The following is a 10,493-nucleotide window of genomic DNA, read 5'->3' as shown; positions in this document are numbered from 1 at the left end:
ATGAATTAGATCTACTATAATGTTAAAATAGATTATATATGAAAACAGTATTTTTGTTTAACTCTTTTATTAAAATTAGAAATTTTTTGTATATTAAAGTCAAACTGAATTAAAACGTCACAAATTTCCATAAACTATAAACCATTTATTAGGAGAAACCGAAATTATTCTTCTCCAATCTTGTATAACCTCAATCACAAATTATTGAGTAATTATCTATAGTATGGAATGATGAATAGGAGACCAATTTAATACATAAAAAAGGTTTAAGAATGAAATCCAATACAGTTTAATATTTAAATATCCTAAGCTAACATCAAGATGATGGACAATATGACAGCATAATTTGACGCATATAAACATGTTGTTATCTCAAAAATTCCAATAATAGTTCACATGGTTTGATTAGCACCTCGATTACCAATTAATTTGTCCAATAACGTCCACAATTATTGACAAATTCAATCAGTCCCAAAATATCCGGTAATAATGATACTGGCAAACAACAATACGTTCACGCGCTATATTCTAGATGTTTCTCGACATATGTTAACACTACACAAACAGACCGAAGCACCAACTATAAATATCGCAGACGGATTTGGTTAATCTTCAAAAACATTAAACCTCGTTCAAGATAACACGTCAATCAGTGATAACTGTGTCAAAAATGATCCAAGTAAGTGTAAAACCGATATTGTCAATCACAAAATACTTATTTCCACTTGTTTTATAGATAATTTTAAGTGCCATTTTTCTGGCAACACTTGGTTTGGGACTTCCGGTGGACCCAGCAGTAAAGAATCAAGAAGATGAAGTCGTTCTGATCCCCTATCAAGTGACATTTGTCCCTGTTGAAGTTTCTGTCGTACCCAAAGACAGCTCATCGAAAAACCAACAGAGTTTAGTCATCCTAAAAGATAGGAAACATGGACATACTGCAACTGACGATGACAAAACTGGAGATTCAACCGAAAACGTCGATAGGGAACCCACATTTGACTTGTTTAAAGAGAAGTTCAGTGAAGATCTCCCTGGATCAGGTGAGGATTTGGTATTGGTGCCGATTTCGACCCTGAAGCGATTGGAGGATGATGGTAGTGAACCCACCGCGCATTCTATAACCAAAAGACAAGCACCTGGGAGGAACTTTCGTGGTAGTGGTCTGAATTCGAGGTACAGGCCTCGATATGCTTTGGTTGGATACTTAAATAATTATGATGATTTTCCTACATTGTCGTGAAAATGTTAGTGATTAGTGTTTAGAATAGTGATGTTATATTTATATGAAAGAACTGATATTTTTTATATTATACTAATTTATATTTTATTTCTGTTTTATTTACTTAAATTTCATCGAAAAATAATCTTAAATAAAAACATAAACAAAATAGTGACCTTCAAAACGCAACAAAAATTTCGTTTTTATTGGAGTTAATACATTTTTCTAATTATTCGGAATGTTTAAACATTTCTCAATAATCGGTTTCTAAAAATTCAATAGTAACTTAATAGAATTGAACGAAACGATAAAAAAGCTACTCGAGTATCTGGGTTTTATAGGTCCAGTTCCATCCTTGGGTCCTTGATTAAGAGCGGGACTTGGGTTTTTTCTCTTTTAGTGTTGGGAATTCCATAATTCTCTAAAAACCCTTGTCTCCTGGGGAGTACTATACTATTTACACAGACCAATTCAGATTATTGTTATCGTTTTTAGTTCTGATACAGGATGGATGCTCGCATATGACATGACCCTTATGGTAATGACAATTAGTCCAAAAGCCTATACCTTCGACTTTAAACGTGATAATTCAACGCATAGGAATACGAGTTTCTAACGCTAACGAGGCCAAAACATCTCAATTGAAATAAAGAATTTCGGGAAATGATGTTTTTGAACTAGAAGAAGACCCCAGACTATATAGCCTCTAAACTACAGAACACACTTCATTTTTTTTTGGTTTTACTTGACATTTTGTGGAATTTAATTTAGTGTGTTCAAAAATTAAATTAATTTTTTATTTAAATTTTATTAGTCAATAAAGCGTGACCTTATCTGACATTTATTTGATTTCCCTCTGATATTTATTTGTCTAATAAAAGAGGGTAATTTTTATTTTTTTCTTTGAAAAGCTTTTTTCTAATGACCGCTCATTTATACAGTTCATCAAGGTTTAATTTCTAGAGTTTGATAATCCAACCAATCAACATCAACCTAATCTAGAGTCGTTAAAAATTTGCGTCAACATAAGTTCGTTATCCAAGAAACGTATATCAATATCAAAAATCCCGGATACATCAATCTAGTGGTAATGAAAATAATTAATAACTGGACTATAGACATTTTATTAATACTTCTAATGGATAAATGGTTTATAATGATGGGTTCGTTTCTTCAGATCAGGGATATTTATCAATTGCTGCACCCACGAACTTTTTTATAGATGGTGCTGCTTGAGAACACTGATTCAAATCTATAAAACAAGAAAAATAAAATCTCTGTTATTACAATTTTTATACGCACCATTATGTATGGTGACTCTTTTGCCATGGCGTCCTTTGGTATAATAGTCGTCAATGTTGGTGATGATGCTGATGAGGATTGAACAGATACCCAACACAATGTAAATCAATATTTCTGATATAGTGTTCAAAAGGGTTTTGATCAAAAACCACACGATCGGATTGGAGAGGACGTTGAAAGAGATTGTTGCCAAAAGTAAAAACGTCTGAAAATATTAAAAATAGAATTTAAGACAAATTATTAAATAACAAGTTAATTAATTATGATGTTTAATATTACGGAAAACCTCAAAACATTGCTTTGATGCAAATGCCGTATGATAACCAAAACAGTTACTGAATTCAATTTTTAAAGAACCTCTAAAACTTACTTTGATGTATGTTTTGACCCCTTCAATTGACTCAAAACAATATCCAAATGTGGATTAGTGTCGATTATATTACGGAATATGCGACAGAGCTAAATCTGTCGAATGAGGTTACTACAGAATGACATAATTGACAAGTTGTAAGCATTTGGTGGACTATATTTTGTAACATAACATATAAACAGCGTTACATTAATAAACTTTTGGTGATGAATCATCTTCAAAGATTACTCATATGTCAATTGTTTGTCGACTTCAATCTTGGTAACAGATTAATGGTAAATTTTGTGAAGGTCACATAAAATATGTCGTCGCTCCAATATGCAGTGGTTCGAAAAGATTGAGACATTCTTCAGCATAAGAACAGTACGAGCACTAGTAGCATAACACTTCATACTAGAAATAGTTTGGGCATTTTGTATAAAAATATCTAGAAGTATTAACAAAAAACAATAATAATTTATTAAAGACTATTAATTTTATAACCTGCTATCCAATTCCTCATGGAATATTATAGGCGAATCCTTTCAGAAGTTTTTCTTTTAAAAGTTTATAGAACTTTTACGTATTGTAAAAATTCAAAATTTTATGCAATATTTTAATGTTCTTGTGTATAGGCTAGGTATGCACCTATGCACTATACTATACCTATATTTCCTTATCCAACCAATATTTCTATTATAAAAATCACAAATAAATCAAAAGTATTATTACACAGCACACCGGAGAGACATCAACTCAACAAAATTTTACCAACTACAACAACGAACAACAAACAATGAAAAAAATCACTTAAATTAAAATAAAATTAAAAATTAAAAACTCCATTAGTCAATTAACATTTGATGATCAATGACTAATTAACTGTCAATGCTTCCTTATTCCTAAGATGACAGATTAGAAACATTTTGTAAATAATGTAAAATGATAATTTCCACTATCACTGTGGATTCTTAATTCCTTCCTTGATCACCAATTTATATTATATCACTGGTTTTTATGTTTTCTAGATAACATTTTTATCCTATGTTGTGCCGAACACGTTTCTCCCATTGTTTATCATTTTTAGAAATGTTAAACCTATCCCTAGTATTAGTAAATCAACTCTCAATTATTCAGCTATATTTTGAAGCATTGAAGATGATTTTTCATCGAGCGTTTCGTCCAATTATTTACTGAAAATCCTATATTGATAATTAAACAATAATATACATTGTATATATAACAGGTCAATTGAAAAGTCCCCGGCCTACCATAATAAAACATATTTTTTGGCAAAATTAGTTCTTTTTATTCAGCATAATTCCCTTCAAGGATGATACACTTATTATAGCAACCCTCCAACATTTCGATACCATTTTTGTAGTACGATTTGTTCTTTGCTTCAAAATAGGCATCAGTTTCGGCGATCACCTCGTGATTCGTATCTTCGCAGCAAGCATTCTTTTAAGATCTGAGAACAGGAAATAGTCTCTGGGGGCCGGACCTGGAGAATACGGTGGATGAGGAAGCAATTCGAAGCCCAATTCATGGATTTTTGCCATAGTTTTCACTGACTTGTGACACGGTGCATTGTCTTGGTGAAGCAGCACTTACTTTTCCTTCAAATGCGGCCGTTTTTCGGCGATTTCGTCCTTCAGTTCGTATTCGTCCTTAGAGTGTCTACTATTTCATTCAATTTTAATTTACGGTCATTCAAAATTATTTGGGCGTCCACTGCGTTCACCGCCATCGGTGCTCATTTCACCTCGTCTAAACTTAGCATACCAATCCTTGATGGTTGATATTCCTGGGGCAGTGTCCGAAAACTCAGCATCAAGCTAAGTTTCGCTACAACTGTATTTTTTCCCTTCAAAAAGCAATATTTTATCAACACGCGAAACTCCTTTTTATCCATTTTTTTCACAATAATAAAAGTTGATTCACTCAAAATGCTATAATTCACAAACTAATGATCCGACAGCTGTCAAATTTATACACGCATCTTTTGAGCATTACGGCTAAATTAAAAACATACGAATTTAATTCTAGTAACGCCATCTATATGTCAGGCCAGAGACTTTTCAATTGACATGTTATATTGTTCAATAAGTAGTATCAGATAAAACATCATTGAAAAACAAATACATATTAGATTTTTATAATTTAATTACTTCTTAAAATTCTAAACTACTTGACGCTGAGAAATCTTGTAAATATATAAAATACTTATGGCCTCAAAGTACATACTTCAACATAATTCACATTTGGACATCAGTAAATATATTGCGCTGTTCGACAAAATGTAACTCTCTTGACGATTCTATAATTCAGCTTATGAGAAGTAAATAAAATTGAATTATTTTATAAGTTGGGTGAGACTTTGTCGGCCATAAAACTAAACTAGTTGGAGCAATTCATTTAAGTACTTAAACCAACAGCTTCAGCTTTCGATTACATTCAGGGTAACAACAGTTACTATGGCAAACTTTTGCCTACCTTAGTGTCTGTAAAATCCGAAATAGATTGGCTGCAGGATTGCAATATGAGACATTTTAATGTCACTGCATCAATCAAATTTAATCGATAATAAAATATCGTCGATAATATTTAGTAATAAAACATTTCCTTTTACCAAATAACCAAATATCCATTTTAACAATCATTATACGAACCTGGAATGTCCAATATAATACACTACCAGATATCTGGGTCAGTTTCCTTGGGAGTTGGCTACCAAACAACAGCCTATCGTTCCTGATGCCAGCATTCTGAAACCTAAGGCCGTGTCCCTGACCGCTATCACCAGTCGAATCCATAATTCATGGAAATCTAATCCATCAGAAACGAAAAAAATGTACTGCGAATTTTACACCGGATATATGTCATCGATTTTGACGCAATCTCAAGCAATGTCACGAAATACCACCAGGAAATATGTAAATTAAAATGGCAAAGGTGAGAAAATACCGGGGGGCTTCTCTCTTTTCCTTTCCTTCCTTCCCACTTACGACATTCCGTCAAAAACATTCGGACACAAGTATAATTTTTCCATTCTTACCGATAATTCTAAAAATAATCCCCATCAATGAAAACATTGTGTTTTCAGCGCTATTAGTAATCGATACAAAGAATCCTAGCTTGTTAGCACCTTTTTAACAAGATTCTTCGTATTTTTATTGTGCATATATAAACGTAAAGTTTCCAAACGTACAACCAGAAAGTGACAAGTGTTTGGTGAAATCACTAATATAACTAAATATAATAAGTGAAGAACAATATATAGTGCAATATCAAGATGTATTACAGCAATATTATGGTATGTAGAGTAAAATTCTTATTGATTGTAATTGTTTTGATATTTATGACGTTTGTTAACGTTTACTTGTTTATTTAAGTTTTTAACACTGACAATGCAAAATTATTTATTATTCCTTGCACATTATTAACAGCTTTTCGGTCCGTTATATTGATACTCAAATTTGTATTGAAACATTTGGTTGACTTATAATAATATCTTAACAACTCTAAAGACTTTTTCAATTTTTCTGGCAACATAGCGGTACCGTGTCGTTCAGAATTTCAAAATCGTCTGCCAATTGCATCGGTCATGTCTGCTGAGTTCGCTGAATATGGAACCTTTTCTATACGAGCTGTAATGGTGTATTGTCTACCACTCTTGCAAAGTGTAGCCGAGCATTGTCAAGCAAAATAATAATTTTGCGTCTGTTACTCGCTACTTATAGTTTTTTCTTTAACAATACAATATTCAGTTTGTTCATTTGATATTGGTACACATCTGCAATGATATTTCCAATCGGTTTTAGCCTTCTCGTAACACACTACACCTAACTGATACAATCATATGCACTAAAGGGGCACATATTTTGCTGGGAATTGTCATAATACATCCTCTTTTCATCGCCGATCACAATATTTCACAGAAAAGTATTCCTTTTTGCGTGGAAAATGACGAAACTGCAATGTTCAAATGGTTTAGCCAGTTTAATTGTTTCTCAATTGCTAAACTGTTTTTGTGAAAGATCCTGGGGTGTCTGAGATGGATCTTGGTTCATTAAGTCAGGTCATTAGCTTACTTCCTTCTATTCACTCAAAAATATATCAAATCACCTTTTTATTATTTGAAATAAAGTAAAGCATATTCCGGCAGATGCAATCTGCAGAAACCGAAACAAGTCGTAGTCAGAGGAGATCGGATCAGGGTTTTAAGGCTGATGGAATAACATTTCTTTAGCCGGATTTCAACTGATCATACAACATGAGTATCAAGAATTATCATAATGGAAAACGGGTTTTTCATATCTGTTTGCCAAATCTAGACACATTTTTAATCAATTAATGAGTTTTTACCGGTAGCATTCCCCCTTGATGTTCAGTGTTAATAACTCACGACAAGACACAGTCTTCTCAACACATTAAATTTTACTGAGGTACTGAGCTCAAAAAATAACATTATTCACTTTAAATTAACAAAATGTAACATTTTTTGTCACAGAATTAACATTTAGTAACATATGGCACCAAATTTTATTTCAGTTAAATTGTTTTTATTCCCGAAAATTATATTTTTTATTTTTCAAAAAAAAAAATACATTTTTGATACAGCAGAACAACTATATTACAATGAAAAACTAAAAACAGTACTAATTCGTTGTCAAACAGCGAGAACTTTTGACTATAAACAATACTAAATATAATATTAAACTAGATAACTAAGTTCCTGGTTAGTGAAGTTAGGAATAGAAAACTAATTGTAGTAATAATAGTAATGATTGACATCACTGCAATTCTTTTGGTGACCTGAAATAAAAATAAATATCAGATTTTAGATAAAAAATTCAAACAATGTAGTTTGACAAAAATAATGATAAGTGATATTGAAGTCATTCTTCACCATTAATTTTCTTAACTTGAATTTTAATTTCAATTTTCCTACCTTGAATCTGTCCTAACTCGGCTCATCTACTCAAACTTATGCGCAATCACATATAAAATACAATATACCAACTTCTATTTTAGGTTTCCATCAGTGTGCTCTCTTTTATCGCAATGAGCACATCATCCCCGATAGACACAACACCATCAGAACCAAGCCATCAAGAACCAAATGCACCCTCGACTGTACTTAATCAAAACAATATCCCAGACCAAGAAATTGAGGAAGTGTTGGTACCTGTGTATGTTCCTGTAGAAGATGATACTTTCAATGAACACCATATATCCAAAAGACAGGCGCCAGGAGGCTTTTTCGTGTACAGACCGGTGTTCAGCTTCAGAAGGACACAAACTGGTAGGAGAAGAGTTCGACCAAACAGAGACAACGCCTTAGTAGGATATCAGAACGACAGAGATTTCTTCCCCACACTGGCATAAACCTAATATACTTAATTTCAATTATTTATATTAGAAAGTTTATTTATTTTAGCTTAACATATATTAATGGACTTAAAATGAGACTGCATATTTATTTCTAATTATTTAATCTCTAAATATGTAGCTTTGATGACAAGTATTGTTATTTCTATTTATAAAAAATTTTGTATTAGTTTTTATAATAAAATTTTGTCAAAATAATTATATATTCTTTTAAATTTGACTATAGCGATGACTCATTTATTATATCAACTATCCCCAAGGAATGTTTATATTTGTTTAAATTACTGAGAAAACGCAATAATTCAAAGGAGCACAGGAGGTATGTCAGTCAGTAGTTAGAATAGAAATTCCCTAATTTATGTTGATCAAAAATGGACTCTGCTTTGTGTGTGAGAGATAATTTTACAAAAACCATTATTCAGCGACTATACACCTAGCATTCTGCTATAATAAAATTTGTACCACTTAAATCGCGCGGCAAAAGGTAAAAAGTTTGAAAAAGTCATGTTTGATATGTTTGAGGGCCTTAAGTAAAAATAGTAAATAATATAGAGTCTATTCCTGACAATCGAAGCTTTCCATTTTGGAAACGTGTAGGTGCTTCAAATGTATATACTATGTACGTAGATGATATTACCTCATTTTACATAAGAATATAAAGCTGCATCCCTATAAAATTCAATTGGTGCAAAAATTAATACCTCAGGATTCCAGACAAGGGACAGGGATAACAATTTTCTATGGCATATTATGACTGGCGATGTAGATGTAAAATTATATCAGTCATAACAATCCCAGCAGTGTTAATACATAAACATTATTGCAACAGACACTAATATTGATCCGATGGGTTCTTAGATATATATTTAGGTTTAAATTATTGTCAAGACAAATTTTATGTTAGGTTAGTCGGCAACGACTAGTAGCAATGTAATAAATAAATAACAATAAAAAATAAATATTGCTTCACTAAACTATACATGATGTTTATGTATTCGGTTCAAAAAGTCAAAACAATCGCCACATTCGTTGAGAAATGCCTCATAATTTGTGCATTATTCGAACGAATTTCAACGAATGGAGTGCATAGCTCTCTGCCCAATTGCCGATAAAATAATCTTCGTTCATACGATTTTTTAACAATCATTTTATTATTCTCTACAAAAGTAAGTCTTTTGTTATTCGTAAAAATCAGGAGTTAGACTTACGAAGAGGTGTGAGTTACGAGGGAAGAGTCGTGGTTGTAATAAAGTGTTCGTCACAAATATGGTTCTCACATACCGAACATATTTTTCTAGTTTTGCGACGTTTTTTAAATTCACTTTGGAGACATTCATAGCATACACCAGTAATATTTTTCCTCCCAGTTGAATCGAGCTGCGTCTGAGGTGTCAATGATACAGATGATGTTCGCTGATGCGCATTCGGATTGATATAGCTCGACCAAGAAGAGATTCAATCGCCACTTTCGTTGAGAAATGCCTCATAATTTGTGCATTATTCGAACGACTTTCAACGAATGGAGTGCATAGCTCTCTGCCCAAGTGCCGATAAAATAATCGTCGTTCATACGATTCTCTACAAAAGTAAGTCTTTTGTTATTCGAAAAAATCTTCATTTTCTAATAATTGTTCTCGTTCTGTTAATCTCTATTATTGGGAAATAGTATTGTAACTACCTAGAATATTTCAGAACAGTTTTTCATAATTTGTTATCATGCCTATTTTCTTCGGCTTTCAAATGTCTGAAATGTATGAAATGAAAAGGGATTAGCAAGATTTAATGATATCTTAAATTGTTGTTGTGCTTAACATTAAAATATTTCCAACAACACCTCCAAGTCTTTATATTCACATGTTTGATATAAAATTGCCAATTAAGTAATTCTGTTTTAGACTTAAGTAACCTTCTATAGAAAAATGTTCGTAATAAATTAATAAATAATTAAAAAACTAAATAAAATAACAAAATAATAAAGTAACAAGTGGAAAATCCAATAATTATAACATAAAAACATACTAGTTAATTTTTAGAAGCGCAATTTTTACCCGTATAAACCATGGAATCATCCATACCTCAGACCACCTGACTGACACTACCGAGCCAACGCTATTAGTAACGTTATGCTCGCTTATAATTAAGTATTTTTACCGTCGAATGAATTTGTTTCTTTTATACATGTAAAACATTACGCCGCTCTGTTTATAGAAAAATGAAAATATTTTT

At 32.0% G+C, this 10,493-nt stretch overlaps 3 protein-coding genes across 3 annotated transcripts; 2 read left to right on the top strand and 1 right to left on the bottom strand.

The window, feature by feature from the left end:
- The first annotated feature begins 521 nt into the window (after positions 1-521).
- On the top strand, positions 522-1,330 carry LOC143195350 (uncharacterized). Its single transcript, XM_076402408.1, has 2 exons — positions 522-679; positions 737-1,330. Exons 1-2 carry the CDS (start codon positions 671-673, stop codon positions 1,241-1,243), a joined length of 516 nt encoding a protein of 171 aa, XP_076258523.1. The 5' UTR covers positions 522-670; the 3' UTR covers positions 1,244-1,330.
- Positions 1,331-2,326: 996 nt separating this feature from the next.
- LOC143196185 (uncharacterized) lies at positions 2,327-5,822 on the bottom strand. Its single transcript, XM_076403851.1, has 3 exons — positions 5,546-5,822; positions 2,525-2,729; positions 2,327-2,474 (listed from the first exon to the last, which is right to left on the bottom strand). The coding sequence occupies exons 1-3, from the start codon at positions 5,687-5,689 to the stop codon at positions 2,401-2,403; spliced, it is 423 nt and encodes a 140-aa protein (XP_076259966.1). The 5' UTR covers positions 5,690-5,822; the 3' UTR covers positions 2,327-2,400.
- A 228-nt stretch (positions 5,823-6,050) lies between these two features.
- On the top strand, positions 6,051-8,487 carry LOC143196191 (uncharacterized). Its single transcript, XM_076403861.1, has 2 exons — positions 6,051-6,189; positions 7,911-8,487. The coding sequence occupies exons 1-2, from the start codon at positions 6,169-6,171 to the stop codon at positions 8,262-8,264; spliced, it is 375 nt and encodes a 124-aa protein (XP_076259976.1). The 5' UTR covers positions 6,051-6,168; the 3' UTR covers positions 8,265-8,487.
- Positions 8,488-10,493: the final 2,006 nt, after the last annotated feature.

Source organism: Rhynchophorus ferrugineus, unplaced genomic scaffold (genome assembly GCF_030347505.1).
Source record: "Rhynchophorus ferrugineus isolate W39M unplaced genomic scaffold, kcgeb_rfMv2 rfM4, whole genome shotgun sequence".
In the NCBI taxonomy this organism is placed as follows: domain Eukaryota; kingdom Metazoa; phylum Arthropoda; class Insecta; order Coleoptera; family Curculionidae; genus Rhynchophorus; species Rhynchophorus ferrugineus.
The sequence above is the reverse complement of the archived record's forward strand: the minus strand, read 5'-3'. Positions and strand labels throughout refer to the sequence as shown.